At 40.2% G+C, this 19,985-nt stretch overlaps 1 protein-coding gene across 2 annotated transcripts in view; it reads left to right on the top strand.

Moving 5' to 3' along the window:
* LOC124165828 (organic cation transporter protein-like) overlaps window positions 1-19,461 on the top strand; it is a 47,588-nt gene extending 28,127 nt beyond the window's left edge. For both annotated transcript variants that reach the window (XM_046543355.1, XM_046543354.1), the window contains exons 9-11: window positions 9,032-9,216; window positions 15,541-15,705; window positions 19,349-19,461. In XM_046543355.1, coding sequence (XP_046399311.1) covers window positions 9,032-9,216; window positions 15,541-15,705; window positions 19,349-19,423 — 425 coding nt within the window. In that variant the 3' untranslated portion in view covers window positions 19,424-19,461. The remainder of the gene's footprint in view (window positions 1-9,031; window positions 9,217-15,540; window positions 15,706-19,348) is intronic.
* The last annotated feature ends 524 nt before the right edge of the window (window positions 19,462-19,985 follow it).

The raw sequence follows: 19,985 nt of genomic DNA, 5'->3' as shown, positions 1-19,985 counted from the left end.
AACTGCTAGATTAGGAGAGAAAAATGTGATTTAAATGCACGCTTACAGCACTATTCATAACATCTCCTCAACCACAATGTCCGTCATTTATTAATAACATTTTCCTCGCGGGAATAAACTGCCTCACGTTTGTATCCTGGCGTTTTATTCTGCCCTCAACCTTGCTGATTAGGGACATGAAAATATCCTCACTTGTCAATTATTATCGATAATAAACGGGAACATCGGCAACCAACTCCTTCTCCAACATGTTTAGCATGCTTATTCCAACGCTTTCATACCTCCTTTCCAGCCAAGGCCAAGTTCAGCATTCCTTTTGTTTTCTTTTTTTCGCATCTTTAATGTTCAAGAGGCCTGTTCAGACAATTTCGCCTCCTAAAAAAGAAAGAATCCTCCACCTCCACAAGTTTCCAAATTGTTTACATAAATATCGTCTTTCGTTTGTTTTTGATCAAAATGAGATGCATCGTGGGACACCCCCAGTCCAGTTGTATCAAAATATTTGCATCAAAATATTTGGACAAACATTTTGATGCAAATATTTTGACGCAAATTTGACCGTGGGACATCGGCTTTAGAGCGGTGAATACGCCCAAGAGATAGCTGTAGCGTTTGGAACTTCGTATCCCATCTCTGAGTGGACAGTATTTTTATCTTTCTCTTTACAAAGGAACACATCGTTTTCTTTTATAATTCATTCATCTTTGGGTGTGCACTTGCTAACATGCGTACATTCACGCGCCGCCACTGATTATACCTTATTTCTCAGCGAAACTCGGATCATTTTGTCCGTCAGCGACGTGAGTGGCGAATTTTGTAAACTTATTTAAATGCGCAGTGGATGACAACACATTTAGAGGGCGACTTGAGGATCCTCTTTTGTAATATTCATGAACCGGATATAGGACTGCTTTCAGCTCTTCCGGCAGTGTTCTCAACCAGTTGATGAGCCTCCACAAATTTACAGCGCCATCTTACATGAAATGATCCTGCTTTACTAAAAACCAGACGGACGTGTAAACATTTTGAATTAGAGTTATTATACTATTTATTTTGCGCTTGGATTTCTGGTGGACACGTAGACCCTCAGCATTTCATTCATTGGCCGTGGCAAGCCAGCGGGAATGGGCCACTTTTCTCGGAGTGATTTGTCAAATTTTCGGAGTAAATCCCAATAAACACAGCATTGAAATTTTCCAAAGGATACTGCTGATCAGTGCTCAACGAATTTAAGTCAATTTTGGGAGACAGTTTTGATGATATGGATTCAATCCCTACAACATCATCGTTGTGTCTTTCTTGAATCTATGAGCATGTAGGTCCCCAAAATTGGGCCCCTAGATCCCCCCCCCAATTTTTATGTCGCAATGCTAAGTCAACTTAGTTAGTGCAAGTAGCAAATTGCGGGGGGCATTGGAATTGTGCTTGTAGCAGAGGGATGATGCCTCCTCAGTGGCGCCGACTCCATGGGGCCTGAGGGGGCCCGAGCCCCCTCAGAAAATTCGTTATGTGTAGGAGGAATAAATGAGTCAGGCTTGTTGATTTTCCCCGGTGTGTCCAGATATTCGAGTTATCAGGGTTCTAATGTTGATCACATGACTCTTCTAAATGTGTTCCTCTCTAAACTTAGATAGATAAGTCCTCTTGCCTTTTTTCATCAGTATAAAAGCATAGTCTCACATTCCATCTCAATGAAGCCCTTTGATGACACTCTCTGATTCCTTCCTCTTTGTTTTCACAGTAATTAGCATCTTTTTCTGTGTTTAGGTAAATAATTCCGGTTCACTACCTTGGACGTGTCTCACGAAGTTATGATTTTTGCGTCAGCTAAAATTGCGGGGAAGATCATTGCTGCTGTGCGGAGTGACACGCCCGGCGCCGGTTCTCGCACATGCTTCTACCGCAGTTGGCAGACGCATTTTCCCTGCAGAAGGTCCAGGTCGATTTTAATCCTTTAATGTTCATTTCATGAGAAACGTAGAGATACAAATCGGATGAATTCTCGTCAGTTTAATTTTCTTCGGATGAATTGGGTAGTTTCCTTCATCAAAGAAAACGAAAGGCATTGATTGCGATTCGTTACCCACCAATAGTGTATTCATAATATAAAAATTATTTGATTTTAGAAATCCCAGTTTAGACAAATGGTATCGTATTGTAGCGATAGAATTAAGTATCTTATCACTACTTACAGTTTTGTTTACCTCTTTATCTTTTTAAGTACAAAAAGATTATATGAACTTTCGTGTTCCATCTCTTTCGTCCCCAAAACATAGGCAACAACCCATTATCGGTTATTTTCCATGACAACTTATATGTGGAGTTGTTGAGGGTTTTCTATTACATTCACCATATAACCACGTCAATCATCCCCCCAAAACCCTCAATAACTAATGGCCAATCCTAGGCCTTAAGTTATACCTAGGTTCGACCGTCTCTATGACTGTAGCTTTTGTTTGTTGGACCTCTTCAGGAACTCCATCTTCCCTCCGTAGTTGTCGGGGTATTAATTTCAGTTCTGATCGGTGAATATTGGTAGAAGGGTCTGTCCCTATCAAATAGACTCCATTTCCCAGTTTATTTTCCACCTGGAAAGGTCCGATCCATTTTGGAGCTAAGCCAACATGGTACCCCTGAAGCTTGTTGCTAGGTTGGTGGTTCCTCCACAGTACTAGGTGTCCAGGCTGCAAATCTTCTTCAGTAACCTGGTCTACTGCTTAAGCTTCCTTTTTAGAGCGCTTGGTTGCTTCTTTGTACATCTGGTTAACTTTTCCCTGATGATTCTCAACCCAAGCCATAAAGGGGATATCCTCTTCATCTTCAACAGCTTCGATTCCCCAGTCGCCGGTGCATCGAATCGGTCTTCCCAAGAATAGCTCTGCCAGTGACGCGGTTGACTCGCTGTCTAATGGCAAAAAGAGACTCATGTAGGTGCTGGTCCCATCTGTTATGTTTCTCGTTGAAGAGGTGTATCCGCAATATCTTCTTCAATTCCTGGTTCCTTCTCTCAGTTGGGTTTGCCTGAGGATAATAAAGAGCTATAGTCCAGTGTTCAATTCCCCATGCCTCTAAAGCTTGAGACCATCGCCTTGAAGTGAACTGAGGCCCATTGTCGGTGAGAAGACATCTGGCATATCCATACCAACTGAATACCTAAGTCTTCAGAAGATAGAGTATTCGTTCTGACGTTGCCTCGGGAATAGCAAAGGTTTCAACCCACCTATTGAACAAATCTGTGACAACGAGGACACCAGTCTTCCCACGTGTCGTCCGAGGATAAGGTCCCATCAGGTCTAAAGCCAATACTTCCCAGGGTTGATATGGACGTCTTCCTCTTGAACTGGTACTGGCCTTCTGGTTGATCGCCTTGGTGCATGCACATACTGGACACTCTTGCACACACCTCTTCACGTCTTGGCGCAGATGTACCCAGAAGAATCGCCGACGAATTGATAAGAATGTTTCCTCCTATCCTGGATGCCCAGCTTCCGGCTCATTGTGGAACTTCTCTTATATGGTCCTAGCTTCAGATCTTGGCACCATAGGCACCGGTGATTGATCCGAGTTATGAGAGACATATAAAAGGACATCGTTCTCGCGACGAAGATTCTTATAACATATCTTGAAAGCAGCAGGAACACTTCTGCTATCAGCACAACGTTGGCTAATCCAAGATTTCATCTTCTTACAGGCACTATCATTATTCTGCCATCTCATAATAATGTCCATATCGAAATGTTTCCTTTCACAAGTAGCAGCCAAAAGAACCGGTAAGTCTTTTTTCCCTTTTATTAACTCCGGAACTTCCCTCTCCACTAGTTCCCTGCCTGAATTTGGTTCAGTCACAGGATTTATTGATAGGCTATCTGCTGCTTGATTGCTTGATCCAGGGACATGACAAATGTCAATGTCAAAGTCCGCTAGTATCAATGACCAACCCATCAATTTTGATTTTGTTCCAGCCACTTCATTTAGCCATTTAAGAGATGAGTTGTCAGTGTAGAGTTGGAATTTCCTCCCTTCAAGATAGCCTCGAAACTTCCCAGCAGCCCAAACCACTGCTAAAGCCTCCTTCTCAGCTGTACAGTAATTCCTCTCCGTTGGTGACATCTTCCGGTTAGCATACTCGATAACCCTCCTCTCACCTTGTTCAGTCTCTTGAAATAGTACAGCTCCAAGTCCAAGATCGCTAGCATCGGTCTGTAGATTTAATTTCCTGCGAGGTCTGGGTGTGCCAACCTTGGAGAATTACAAATGCTTTCCTTGATGTGTTCAAAGGCTCTTTGTTCACGTTCAGTCCATTTGAAGGGAGCTGTTTTATTGAGTAAATCAGTCAGTGGAGCAGCTTTTACTTCAAAATGAGGTATAAAACTACTGTACCAACCACAAAGTCCCAAAAACTGACGGACTTGCTTCTTAGTTTTTGGTTTATTGTATTCCTCAATGGCCTTATTCTTTTCTGGTTGTCTTTCTAGACCTTCAGGAGTTAAAACATGTCCGAGGTATTCCAACTTGGGGTTAACAAAGTGGCATTTCTTCAACTGGCAAGTTAGTCCATGGATCTTCAGTCTTTCCAGTACTTTAGATAGATGAATCAGATGTTCTTAAAATCCGTTTCTGCTATGGACAAGAATGACATCTAGGTAAACTTGACAAAAATAACCTATATATCCAGAGAGTACTTCATCCATTAACCTCATAAAAGTGGCGGGAGCATTCTTCAATCCGAATGGCATGACCCGGAATTGGTAGAGACCACGAGGAGTAGCAAAGGCAGTCATTTCTCTTGAGCCTTCTTCCATCTCTCCACCTGCCAAAACCCTTAATTTAGGTCGAGAGTACTGAATATCTTAGCATCACTAACTTTCTTCAACAAGTCCTTCAAATCAGGCATAGGATAGGCATCACTCACAGTCTGAAATTTAAGCTTTCTAAAGTCAACAAAAAGCCTGTAATCCCCGTTTTTCTTCTTTGGCAGCACAACCGGCGAAACCCAATGAGAAGTTGATGATTCAGTTAATCCTTCGCTCTCTTTACTGTATTTTCTTGTATACAAATGCTCTTGTCAGGATTCATGGGATAAGGTCTCTGTTTAATGGGTTCATTATTCTTTCAATGAATTGGATGTTTTACGGAAAAAGTATAACCAATGCTCTCTGTAATTACCTCTGGAAACTGGTTGAAAATATTCATCAATGCTTGTTTCTCTTCGGATGCTAATGGACCAACTTTCAACTCATCCAGATTGATTCCACAATCGTTCGTGCTTTTAGAAATATTTCCGTTTCTCCAAGCTAGTCTAGTCCTGGTATCTTTCCCTAAAAATATCTCATTAATATTATAATCTAAAACAGCTCCATATTTAGTTAAGAAGTCATGGTCAAGGATCACATCGCTGATAAAATCCTTAATAATTAATGGAGGAATGTCAATGTCTATGTTGGAATACTTTGCTCTAAGGAATGTTCGGCCTTGTAATATGTGAAGTACATCATTTGCGGCACCAATAACTCTGTTGCCAGGAGAAATTTCAGTGTCATCAAAATCGTTCATTATTCTATGCGAGATTTATAAGTTTTATTTCTGATGCAGATCGTTATGGCTGGTCGGGAACTGTCCTGGTCAATCCCAATCTGTCCAATTGTATTCTTAGTAATCCAGTGTTTAATTTTTGTACTTCTTAGAACCTTGGGTTTTGTGACGTTGAATCCAGGGACATCCTCCTCCAGGACAGAATGGCCCCTTAGTAGTTTTCCGGGCAATGGTCTCGTATGTGACCAGTTTTCCCACAACCAAAACATTTCCTCTGAACTCCAGTTTCTCAAGGAGTAGCGTTTTCGTCTGTTGATTTCTTAATCTTCGTATAATCTCCTCTAGTTTCCTAATGACTTCCCTTAATTCGTAAAATGTCTTCAGATTAGCCACTCTCACCAACGGTCTCATTTTATCATTGAGTAATTCAATGATGTTGGGTAAAGCAGTACCACTGTCCTTTTGAGGATTCAATCTTTTAAAAATTTGGTATTTCTGGATTATAAATGCGCCAGCTCTCATGCCAGTAGGTTGCGTTTCGGTTAAGAATTCCCTATTAACAACAGACCTTACGCCATCAGAATCGAATCTGAGGCATAATTCCTTGCCAAAATCGTTCCAATTCAAGCCCAGGCCCTGTATTTTATTCCACCATGTAGCCGCTGGTCCCTTCAGTTGTTGTGCCACCAAATGCACATAAACATTCTCCGGCAGATTCGTCCGTTTAAGTAATGAATCGGAATTGATCAAAAATACCTTCGGGTCTTCTTCTTATCTACCGTGATACGCTAGTAGGCTTTGCCTAATTACTTCAGGATCAACAGGCAGCAGCCCTATCAGCAGCAGTAGCTGATGGAATATTTGCTTCGGAAATCACCATTTTTTAGAATTTATTCTCTAATTTTTATAATCTTTTAGATACATCTTGTTGTAAGCCATCTAATCGTGATGTTTTCTTTTCAAGGTTGGTGTAAAGGTTTAGTTCATTAATTTCTAAGTTAGCAACTCTCTGATAAATATCGGTAATCCTCTCATCCAGAGTTTCAAATCTAGCACTAAATGTTTCACTTAGTTCTTCAATTCTTGATTCTATTATTTTGGATTGCGATTCAATTTGAAATTTAATATCTTCTTTTAAATCTGATTTCATTTCTTCGATTTGTAATTTAATGTTTCCGGATTGAACCTTCATTTGTTCCGTTAATTTCATAAACATTACACTTACTTCTTGTCCTACCTCGTAGTTCTCGTGATTTTCTCCGGATTCAATGAGATACTGCGGAAGCCGTATTTCCAGATCTCCTTTATTTCCTATCGACAGAAGTCCCCGCTGGGCCAGCGCCGTCCTCAGCTGGGCAATCTTCATTTCAGCGATCTTCATGATTCTTATTTTTTCCCCGAGCGCAAACTCCTTGCGCTATGTCCTGCCGTGGTCGCCAATTATGGTATTGTAGCGATAGAATTAAGTATCTTATCACTACTTACAGTTTTGTTTACTTCTTTATTCTTCCTCTTTATCTTTTTAAGTACTAAAAGATTATATGAACTTCCGTGTTCTGTCTCTTTCGTCCACAAAATATAAACAACAACCCATTATTGGTTATTTTCCATGACAACTTATATGCGGAGTTATTGGGGGTTTTCTATTACATTCACCGTATACACACGGCAATGGCAATGATCAAATTTAACCGCATTTGAAAAAAGGCCAGATTGGCGCTCATGCGATGCCACTCCACGTGACATCACAGAGACCTAGTTTCTATACGAGTAGATAGGAGTTTTACATCGTCTGAGATTACCAATGCATGCAAGAGGCATAGAGCTCAGGGAAACATTTCTCAATAATCACCTATTAAAACTGCCTAAGGTTTGAAAGTTTTCTTCGTTTGATAGGGTATTAATAATCCTTAATTTAGCCAAGCGCTTCCTGCTAGCAGAGCACTCTGCTACCTGCAAGCACTCTGCAACGTATCGGCACTCAAGGCCTCGCCCCATGGTGGCCTCACACGGCGGCAGCCGCAACCAGAATGACGTCACACGGGGATTTCCCAGCATTCATACCTAGCCGTCGCGTTTTCGTGCGCTTGAAAATTTTCACTTTTCGTTTAATCGCGAAAAATAGATATCGTCATTAAAATATCTAACAGCGTGAATTACTTACTCAAGGAGTAATAATCTTTCGATTTAGGCAATAAAAAAATAATAGGAAACCACCCTATTGATGAATAAATTTTTGATTCTATTTTACCCTACACAGTATTGACGATGTTGACTCTCTCCGACCAATGTCTTTCGTTTCCTCCGCTGGTCAGTCTAAATGCTTCTTCATTCGGGAGAAACCTTATTCTTTCTGAAAAATTGCGATCTTATTAATCTTAAATAGTAGTCTTAACCAATCTTAAATATAAAATTACTAAACAAATTGTTTTTTTATAAATCTAACCAAGGATGCCGACTTACAAAAAATTTCGGGGGGTCCCAAACCGGGGATCTTGCCCCGGGAAATTTTATAAGTAGTGAGTTTTAAGTTTTTGAAGCATTTCATAAGAGTCACATGATCAACATTAGAACCCTGATAACTCGAATCTCGATATCTGGACACTCCGGGGAAAATCGACAAGCCTGACACATTTTTTCCTCACACCCATAACGAATTTTTGAGGGGGCTCGGGCCCCCTCAGGCCCCATGGAGTCGGCGCCACTGGCCTTGTATAAGCGTTCGTGTGAATTGTACGCTTCAATCAATAGTGAAACAACTTTTTTGTCCACATTTTAGAAATTTCTAGAGAATTATCGGGGGAAAACCAATTTTTTTACAGCCAAAGAGGATTTTTTTCAAAGACCTTTTTTTTTGGCCACTAGGAGTCAACAAAGTTGTGTTCTGATTGGAGATTGGCTGCGAGAACATGGAACATGTTCTAAATTCCAAATTGGGCGAGAAATGTTGCCGAATACTGTGAAAATGATAATGTATTAGAAAGTGGTGTGTGCCAGTTGGATCACAATCCAATATCCAATGCATATACCAATATATTGGGAAGTGTCATTCGGGCTTTACTCTTAGCTCCGGCTATGAGCTTATGGCACCAAATAGGGATGCCGACTTACAAAAAATATTAGGGGGGCCCAAATCGAGGCTCTTACCCCGGAAAATGTTATAAGTAGTGAGTTTTTAGTTTTTTAAGCATTTTAGAAGAGTCATATGATCAGCATTAGAACACTGATAACTCGAATCTCGATATCTGGACACTCCGGGGAAAATCGAAGAGCCTGATACATTTTTTCCTCACACCCATAACGATTTTTGAGGGGGCTCGGGCCCCCTCAGGCCCCATGGAGTCGGCGCCACTGGCACCAACTCTTAGCCATGTTGCGAATAATAGTCGTCGAGTCAAAGGTGAAGTGGAAGGAAGTGTCCATTTAGACTCCCTCACTACCGAATAAGTCCCAGGGCAGTGAGTATGTGCTAACATGTGCCAACTCACCTCGTCCGCAGGTGGAGCGTCTTGGTTGCCGATTACGGCTTTCCTCCTCGGGAAGATCTTCATTACGGCGTCGTTTAACATCCTCTACACGTACTCCTCGGAAATGTTCCCGACTGGCCTTCGGGGCTCGTCGCTGGCGGCCTGTTCAACGTTCGGCCGGATCGGATCCATGCTGGCACCGCAAGCACCTCTGCTGGTGAGTAACTCACTTTAGTATCACACACTGGTGAGTATCTCACGCGTAGCAGGTAAACCATGGTAACCACTGGTAAAACATCGTAACTGTAAAACACAACGAGCCAGTTAGCATTTTAATGATTATTTTGCGCACCTTTTTGTGTCGTATGAGCCAGCAGAAACTTAAATACTAGGGATGGACGGATCCAGGATTTTTTTCGGATCCGGATTTGGTTCGGATCCTTGATTTTCGGAGCCGGATCTTTCGGATTGGATATTTTCGGATCCAAATGCTTTTCAAATTCCTGACGCTGAGATTCCCCCGATGGTTGTTCAATCTCTTGGGAAGAGTCGCACTATGTGCCAGTCGTATTTTGCCTTTTTTATTTTCCACGGCTGAAAATCTCCTACGTACCTAACCTCTGCGAGAGCTTTCGAACAAAACGGTTCATGAGTAAGACAAAATCGCATGCGACGGCGCATTCCAAGATAGAATCGGAACTCTTTCCACCTCATAAGGGTGGAAAGAGTTCCGATTCCGAGTTCTGAATCTTCGTTGCATTCTCTGAAGCTATTATTTAAAATTTCGGATCCAGATCGGATGTCTTCCGCGACTTTGGATCCGATGTATCCGATGCGACCATCCCTATTGAATACTAAATGATAACCATGGAATTGAATACATTAATGCATAGTGTAAGTGAATTATTGCAATTTGCCCATTTTTTCATCTAGGTTTTTTTATATTTTTGTATTGCAATAACCAGTTTTCGTAATAAGTATTTTATTTTTTTCTGTTTTATTTTCTCATTTTTTATATTTTTAATTTTGTAGACATTTTCAACAGAAATAATAACACATTGGATTTATTAAAACTAATAGAAGAAAAGGCTCGTAGAAGAGTGACTTTATATGGCAGAATGTCTGTTGTTGGAGTCGTTGGGTCAAAATTCCAAATGTCTGTTAGTAGTATATTATTTGTTGTCCCGAGTCTGGACATCAAAATGTTCACCAGCTGAGAGATTAACTGATTGACGGTAAATTTTTCTGCTTGTGGTTTAGATAAATATTGGAAAAAATACTATATCTTTGCCCTGAAAATTTAAGATGATACTGCTCAGCTCATTTCTTTGTTTAAAAAATGTTTGTTTAAAAACTTACTCTTTCCCATCTTGAAGTTTTCAGGTTAGATGGAGTGGACTCTGCTCAACATTTGCGTACCTATCTTAAATTTTAAAGTACTTTAGTATTCTCTCTTGAGGCCTAGTTACACGATGCATTAACACGTACAAGTTAATGTCCAAAGGCCGTTTTACACGGGGAACGGAATTGCGCAGGTTAGAACTGCATTAATTTCTAAATTGGCGTGGAATGGGGTAGTTTCCTTCATGAAAGAAAACGAAATGGATCTATGGCGATTCCTTATCCACCATTAGTGTATTCATATTATACAAATTATTTGGTTTTAGAAATCCCAGTTTAGACGAATGGCAATGGTCAATTTTAACCTCATTTGAAAAAGGCCTGATTGGCGCCCATGCAATTCCACTCCACGTGACGTCACAGGGACCTAGTTTATAAACAAGTGGATAGGAGTTTTACATCGTTTGACATTACCAATGCATGCATGAGGCACAGAGCTCAGCGAAACATCTCTTAATAATCACCCATTAAAATTACCTAAGTTTGGAAAGTTTCCTTCGTTTTACAGGGTAAGTAACAATAATCCTGATATAAGCCAAGCGCTACCTGCTAACAGTGTGCTCTGCTACCTGCTAGCAGCCTGCATCGTATCAGCGCTCAAAGCCTCGCCCCAATGTCACCTCACGCGGCGGCAGCGAGAACCAGATTGACGTCACATGGGGTTTTCCTAGCATTCATGCTTAGCCGTCGCGTTTTCGCGCGCTTGAAAATTTTCACTTCTCATTTAATCGCGAAAAATACATCGTCATTAAAAAGTCTGAAATCATGAAATACGTACTCAAGGAGTAATAATCTTTCGATTAAGGCAATATTGAAATAAAAGGGAACCACCCTATCGCGCGAATGCATGAACGAAATTAGAACGGGCTATTTTGCCATCTCACGTCCACGCATACTCGCACGTGTTCTAGCTATTCACCGTTTTGCACGACGCAATTTTGACTGCGCCTTCGTAAATACGTCAGATTGTTCAAGTACGTTCCGCGTGTAAAAAGGCCTTAAACGTATGAACGCGTGAATGAACTCCAAAATGGACCTTATAACCACCCAACTTGTGCGAACGTATGCACAGAAAATAGAACCTTTTCTAATTTAGTTCATGGAATTCGAGAAATTAGATGCTATACTTAGGAAGGCATTTAGTATTGGTTGTTACGGGCTTGGGCAGGGGCGGCTCCAGGATTTATTTCTGGCAAAAGGGTCTGACAGGTCTTCTTATATTCAAGGTAAAAGACAAAATACAACAATTGCTGTAGATATATTCTTTTAATTTTGATTTGAAAGTTATTAATATTAAATGAAGTGATTGAGACTCCGTCATACACAGAAAAACGAACGTAATGGTAATCGTATTAAAAATATTTTTCTATTAAGGGGGCGCCCTAGCATTTGAATTACCCAATTTAACGGCTCACGAAGGCCTCTAGCCGCAGCGCCGGGACATGGAGACCGAAGCCTGAGCGCAGCAAGGAAGAGAAAGGGTGGGGGGAAGGCAACTCGCCTCCCAAATTCGCCCGCGACGACTCCGAGGAGAAATTTGATACTCATGATAAATTTGATACGGGTCGCTGGAACAGGGGTCGAAGTCGGAGTTGATATGTGACACCTAAATGGTGGCGAGCCAATTAAAAAGAATAGAAACCAACTTATGAGGGCCGTGTTCCTCTCTCATGCGCTGAAGAAAAAGTCCTGTGAATGCGAAAGGTCCTTTTGCGAACATCTTATCCGAAATTGCTGACGATGTTATGTTGCTTATGTAAGCAGGCATTTCGAAAAATCACTTAGCCGACTTCGGTGGCGGCTGGGTAAAGTCCTCGCCTACCAAAAGAAATGGCGGGATCGAGTCCCGTCAAGAAAGGTTTCCCCTATGCAGGACTTGGTTGTTCGTGTAATTAATTGTTAAATTTGTTGAATACCCAATATAAAATGGCATTCGTTGGTTTGGGAATAAAACAAAATAAAAAAATAAAATGTTAGTATTGAATCGTGGTTTATGATGTTATTTTGACGGAATGTAGAGTCTTTTTACGGAATTAATATCATCGATCGCAGTTTTCGAAACGGAAGGGAAGAAAGGGTGGCAAACGAAAAATGGAGAGGTTTCTCATTTGATATATACTTAAGTACGCGAAATATATTCAACCAACATAATGAATTATTAATAAAATGTAGCAATATATGTCGGCTTGCTTGCTTGAAAGTCACACTTGGATGCGAAAAACAATGGTTACTAAAGTTACAGCTAGAAATATTTTCTATTGGCACCGATGAAAAGAAACAATAAAAACAAAACACGATGGAAAAAAATTCTGAGGGATGCTATGATGCGCGAGGCTGTGTATTTCAGAAGCCCTTGAAGGTCCGCTTTAAATTTTTTTTCTTCCACTGGATCCTATCTGGGTATGAAGATTTTTTTGCGCCAAGCCCTTTCATAACTAGGATGAAGCTGGTGGCCACAGATCTTGGCAGTCTTACGAATAATTTTGTATAGACATTTTGTTAAAATGCAATAAAAAATCGGCGAAAGAGCTTCTTCTGGGGTTGAGAAGAAGCTTCTGGCGGCATGTGATGTTTTCCCAATTTCTCTCTTTGAATCATTTAATTTCCTTGTCGCAACACGGTGCATTTTTAACACAAAAATGTGCTTGTATTCCTTTCATATTGAATTACGGGCTTTGGACTCTTACAATTCAAGCCCAGTTTTCTAGTAATTGGAAAAGAACCGTTGAAAACCAGATAGAGCGATCCAGGGAGGGAATGGGTTCTTCCTCCAGAGTTGGGGACGGTCAGTCAAACGGACGGGATCTTTTCACTCAGCGAGCTGTCACTCATCTAACAAGAGGCTCCAGAGAGGCGTCTTGTTGGTAAATTTTGCTTTTACCATTAAGAGAATTATGAATTCTAATCATCTTAGAATATCTTTCCTTTCCTGTTATTTTTTTTCCTTCTCGGCAGGGTGTTAAAAGTTCTAATGATAACGAAATCCGATTCGAAAACTTGGCATAAATGGTAAGAATGAGTTCACAACATCATTTTTCGGCATAAAAGGAAACCAAATATATATGTATCTTAATAATGTGTCGTGTTGCGACACGAAAATGCAGCAATTCAAAGAAAGCTTCCGTGTGAAAAAATGGGAAAACATCAGACGTCGCAAGTGTACAAAAACATTTCCTCGCACAGAATTAAAATTATTATTGAATGTCATGTATATAATTATGAATAGCAGGTTTCTGAAAAAGAAAAAGTAGAAGGAAATTATGTAAAAATCACCACTGGTGGGAATCGAACGTAGAATTATAGAATTGTATTCCAGTACCTTAACCATTGCACCAAATTCACAAGGACGTTATGTGGGCCAACACGTATGTTTTGAAGGTACTACATTTCACTCATAAATGTTTACCTGATTCTTTTTAATTTTTATAAATGAAATTAAGATTAATATTAATTAACTGAGCTTGATTTTGAGTAATAAAAGATTACATTCAACATGTAATGCATCTCTTACGGGCTAATAGGTATACTTACCTGTATCCTACCCAGTGGCGCATCGAGGGGGGTTTTGGGGGATAAACCCCTCCCCCCCAGAGCTCAGAGAAATTTTAAGTTAAATCCATTTTACTTATTTGGATCAGTACTACTTATAGGATAGTGTTACGATTAATCAAATATCCCTCAGAAAGCCGTAAAACTCGCCATATTGAATCGCTTTTCTTAAAAATTTTCTGGAGGAGGACCCCGCAATTCCTGCTTACCCTGGTGGGTATGCAATACCCCCACACCCCTAAGTATTAGTTGCGCCTAAAACCACCCCTAGCCTTAATTCCTGACTGCGCCCCTGATCGTAACGACTGGAACGCCTCTATTAATTGCGAATGGTGGGAATCGATGGAACCATGGGAGTGAAGAATCCTGAGTAGAGTATTTATGAGTTTAGGATTCCAATGCATTTTCAAATTCCTGACGCTGAGATTCCCCCGATGGTTGTTCAATCTCTTGGGAAGAGTCGCACTATGTGCCAGTCGTATTTTGCCTTTTTTTTATTTTCCACGGCTGAAATTCTACTTGCAACCTCTGCGAGAGCTTTCAAACAAAACGGTTCATGAGTAGGACAAAATCGCATGCGACGGCGCATTCGAATATAGAATCGGAACTCTTTTCACCCTTATTCACTGAAGCTATTATTTAAAATTTCGGATCTAGATCCGATGTCTTCCTCGACTTTGGATCCGATGTATCCGATGAAGGGCAATATCCGCGGATATTTGGATCCTGTCTATCTATCTACGTAATACGCCAGACGAGGGTTAAAGTTTCATCAATTGGCATGGAAGAAGGTTGGCCGAGAGGGAGTGATTAGGGATGGACGGATCCAGGATTTTTTTCGGATCCGGATTCGGATTGGATCCTTGATTTTCGGAGCCGGATCTCTCGGATCCGGCTCCTACCCTGCAAGCCACCTCTAGGATGTTTGGCAGGGGTGACAAATCACCAACATGCAGCATGCAAGAGGACCGCCGCATGCACACCGCACGGTCATAGAAATATTACGCAAAATAGAAAAATATACATCCTTATTCATAAAAAAACTTGCTAATGGTTAGTAATTCCTAGAGAAAATACACGCAAGGTTAGATCTATGAAAAAACATGCAATGAGTGACCCTAGCGAGCGACCCCATTACTCCTATCAATTGAGACAACGTTGCTTTCCTTAGTAGTACGAAGGAAGTATGACATTTTAAATCTCTCGGTTTTGCAGTCTATTTCTTTTATTTTCTTCTCATGATTACGTCTACTATAGTGCGATGGTAAACGAAGGATGTGATTCACGTCGTCTGAGAAAATATCTTCCTCGAATTTCCTAAGTAAGTTAAGCCTATACTTCGATCTATACGACGCTCCTCTAAAGATTCCCATCCTAACTCGTGTAACATACTGGAAACGCTGCACTTATTGTCGTAACAGCTCATCACAAATATGGCCGCCCTGCCCTGTACTCGATTGATTTCAGCTATTAGTCCTACTTCGTAAGGTTCCCATACGCTATAATAGCAGCGTAAAGGTATCCGATCCGACTATCCCTAGGAGTGATGCGTTCTCTTCTTAATCTTCATCGTTTTTTATCCTCCTTACAGGCTGTGTACGGCCCGAGTCTTCCGTACATAGTATTCGGTCTCATGGCACTGATTGCGGGCTTCTCATCGCTCGTGCTCCCGGAGACGCTCAACCAGAACCTGCCGGACACCGTCAAGGAAGCCGAACAGTTGGGCCGGAGGATCCGCAAGAAGAAGGTGAAGAAGGCAAGCACACAACCACAAACCTGAGAGAGTCCTCCTGACTTCTTCCGACGATGAGCGACCACTACCTCTGGCCATCCAGTATTATGCATCCCTCATGTTTGTCCACCAGACTCGAGGCTAGAGTTCTAAAATAAAAATAAAAATTAAAGCGGACACATCGCACAAGCGCCGAAATGACAAATGAATGAACAAATGATTTATTGTGATTAAAATTATAGCTCAAAAGTCGAACGTGTTAGTTTTTATTTCCACCCGATGCAGGTGATTCTGGTAATGTATTCGACAAATCGCACATTTCGACTCTATTTACGAAAATTCGTAGGAAGCTCTTGGGTGGATTGTTCGCTAATGAGAAGACAGCGATAGTTGAGGCCATTCTTGAAAGAATGCTTTTAGGCATAAACAATTTGATGCAATCAGGGCCGTGTGACATGATTATACGCGTTAGAAAATATTGACAATCGTCGGCTGTTGTTTTTGTTAACTTATAAAGACATTTTGTGAATACTCATTTGAATCAGCTGAAAAAAATTGAATCCATCCTGAGGATTGTTTTGGAAGATTTAGCGTGAACATGAAAATGCAGCCAAGCAAACCTTATTTCACATCACCTCAAAGAAAATTACGCACGCTGCTTTATATTTCCGTTGGCGAATTAAAATAGACGCTTCCATTCAGTGAAAACACGTCTTATATTTGTGCATTTAACTCGAGAAATAACTTGATGGGGAATTTTTTTAGTATTAAAACAATTTATTTATTTATTTATCTATTTATTCAGGTAGAATCGTGTCTAATAAACAAATATTTTGGAATAGTTTTTATTTTTACTTATTTTATTTTATTGGAATTTTATGGCTGCTTCCATTTATTTTTAAAAGTACGTTTGTAACGTCCAAAAATTCAGATATTTTTAACGTATATATAATAAATAAATTCAGTCATTAGTGTGTGGAATCTTTCCATAGTGGAATACAAAATAATTGCAATTTATAATGTTAACTTAGCTTCATCAGTCACAACTTTGGTTTCATATGTATTTGAATGCAGTGAAATGTGGAACTATGCAATGAAAACCGGTTCGTGACGTTTGAAAATCAATGGGTAACCTTAAAAAGAAATAATCTTTTATTTCCCATAATCATGAAGATATTTTACATTACTGTCTAACGGCTCTAAAAGGCTATCGGTGGGACTCATTAAAATTATATTTGCCTCATCATTTTGAATTTATCGTTAAAATACTTTCCTCTTCATTCTACCTCATACATTCCTGTTTTTTTAAACCTTCAATAGAACTCTCAAATCCATATTTTCTCTTTTCGATTCCTCCATTATGTTTTTTTGCGGATGATTACATAATCTACTGCATGATCAAATGCAGTAAAGACCGGTGTACACTTCAAAATTACCTCAATATCCTCATGGATAATGGCCAATAAAATTGATGTCAATACGAGAAAATGCAAACAAAAAACGTTCACGAGAAAAAGAAGCAAGGGTAATAGGTTGTACTTCTGGATCGGGGAGAATATTTGTAGTTATAACGATTGTAAAAATTTGGGGGTTATTTTACAACCAAACTGGAATGGGAATGCATATTAATTATATGGTGGGAAAATCATAAAAAAAGCTTCATTAGGTCATGAGAAATACTGGAGTAAGTACGAAAGAAACCAAAGATGTGGCCTACGTGACCACGGTTTGTCCTGTGTTACCATAGTCGACGTCAGTGTAGGTCCTGAAAGTAAAACGGATGTTTCAAAGCTTGACAATGCACAAAGAAAGGCATCCAGGTATACTCTATACATGGAGGTATAAAAATGGTGACAGAGTCATGGTTATGTTAGGATGTCTATGATGGAAATTAGGGAGATCCATAAATAGGTTATGTGGGGTACACTAAACGTTTAAAAAAGAGCGGGCTGGAAAGGAAATGTGTCTGGAAAGGCTTGATTCAAGGTGCACTTAGGGAGGAACGATTACAAATTCAAAATTAAGTTCAAGGAGTCAGTGGCGCAGCGAGGGGTGGGTTTTGGGGGTTAAATCCCCTCCCCCAGAGCTTAGAGAAATTTTTAAGTTTAATCCATTTTACTTATTTGGATTGATAATACTAATAGAATAGTGTAAGGATTAATTAAATATCCCTGAGAAAGCCGTAAACCTCACCATTTTGAACCGTTTATCTTAAAATTCCGCAATTTATTAATCTCGCACATACCGCTTATCCTGGAGGGTATTCCATACCCCCACACACACCGGTATTAGTTGCACCTTAACGCCCCCCAGCCTTAATTCCTTGCTGCGCCTCTGCAAGGAGCAGAAAATTGGTATTTGGAAGGAAAACTTTTCTGCAAAGAGGAATAAAGGAGAAAAAGTGGACTACTCTGAAGTAATGAAACTAAAGAAATGGAGCTATTCCAATTTTTGTTTCGGGTTGAATAGTTATAGACATCTGGAATGGGTCTCTTGATATCAGAAGCATTAAGCTCAATCTATTTTGCACATGGTAAACTGGCTTCATTGCACGCTCCCCATGTATTTTGCATATTGGCTCGTCCGTAGCGATCTTTCCAGTGATATCGTGTCTGCTACCATTTCATCGCAGCGATCCGGTCATCATCACTCATCATCTTTTATGTCTTCGCTGGGAGCAATATTCTCGTATCGATCGCCATTTCGCCTTGTCCCATGGTAGGTACGTCACTTAAGTTACTCACTATACTTGGAGTTGTTTATAGCGGACGCGGTGCCTTTCCCAGGGTTACGAGCACCCGAATCCTTCCCAGGGTGCCGCGCGTGACAGTGTCCCCGTCACGTACTGTCAATGTCCCTTATCCTCTTAAGTCCCAAGGTATCATCAATGATACATCTAGTTTTTATCATTTCCTGATCTAGCAGTGTTTCCAAGTGCCGAGCGCCGCTTGTATCATACTCTATACATTGCATATTCTGTACATGCGCTTGAATATACTATTTGTAAGCTGTTTTCCACCTTCCTCTTGAATCTCAGGCGTGGTTGATGGCAAAATATTCCAATTTTGGTATTATTCTAAAATGAGAGACATAAAGGAAGCGGAGTACTATTTATTGATGCTATTTCACTTCAAATTTTTGATATTATTTCAATAAAAAGACCTTGTAAAACAAAAAACGACCTTAAAATTTGTGAAAATTAAACGCACCACACTCCATTTGTGCCTTGAAAATCATGTGGTAAAATTGATACCTAAGTCGGAATAAATTTTATAATCGTGGAAAATTGCAAGTATTTATTTCAATACTTTAATTTACATTAAAAACGGTATTGGATTTGCATGTAGTTTATTGTTTACATTGTGTTCTCATTTTTAAACTTTGCACACAATGGAATAATTGCACTGTTGTACAGGCCTAAATATTCAAGAAAAAATTCTGTATTGTAAATAACTAAAGGTATTTTTTTATCTTGTCTCGGAGCTGTTTGGAATAAGCTGATGTTCGGATTAGCGGGGCTGCATTGCAGTTTTACTGTCGACTCTGCACATATTGTTTCATTTTTCTGCTATTTGTATTGCTTCTTTACTTATTTTTAGATGCTATTCCTAAGCATGTTTGTTGGCCGAAGCCGAGATCTTCTAAGTTATACTTTTTATTCCTACAGACGGATGAATTGTCCAGACTAGAGACAACGAGACCCAAATTGGTTTATGAAGCTATTGAAGATGGTAAAAAATAGTGTATGTGAACAGAAATAAACATACTACATTATTAAAATTTTAGTAAATTCATTTTTGGATACTTCTGCAATCAAATTTTAAATGCTCAGAATAACTCGAATATTAGATCCTAAAGACCTAAGACTGTCCTTCCGTAAGGTTCCGCACGTAACTTTCGACGACATAAGGATATGCACACGTATGCACACGTATGTAATTAACAATATCGTGTCATCATCTTGTGGTGTTCTCCCCGTCGGCAGGTCCCCCGCGCCAATGCTGTCTCCATTCCCTCCTGTCTCCGGCCATCTCCTTCAAGTCTCCATATCCTCCAGTTTTTATGTTGTCAATGAACTTTAGCCTTCTCCTTCCCCTTCTTCTGACCGCTTCCACCGTTCCCTTCAAAGCTACTTTCAAAAGTCCATACCCTCTCATCAAATGTCCCAGCCAGTTACCCTTCCTTTGATTTATTTGTCCATCAACGTTCTTTTCTCATCTATCCTATTTAACACTTGCTCATTCCTAACTCGATCCGTCCACCGTATTCCCTCCATCTTCCTGCAAAACCACATCTCAAACGCC

Source organism: Ischnura elegans, chromosome 9 (genome assembly GCF_921293095.1).
Source record: "Ischnura elegans chromosome 9, ioIscEleg1.1, whole genome shotgun sequence".
Lineage (NCBI taxonomy): Eukaryota > Metazoa > Arthropoda > Insecta > Odonata > Coenagrionidae > Ischnura > Ischnura elegans.
Note: the sequence above shows the minus strand (reverse complement) of the source record. Positions and strands in the feature narration are given on the sequence as shown.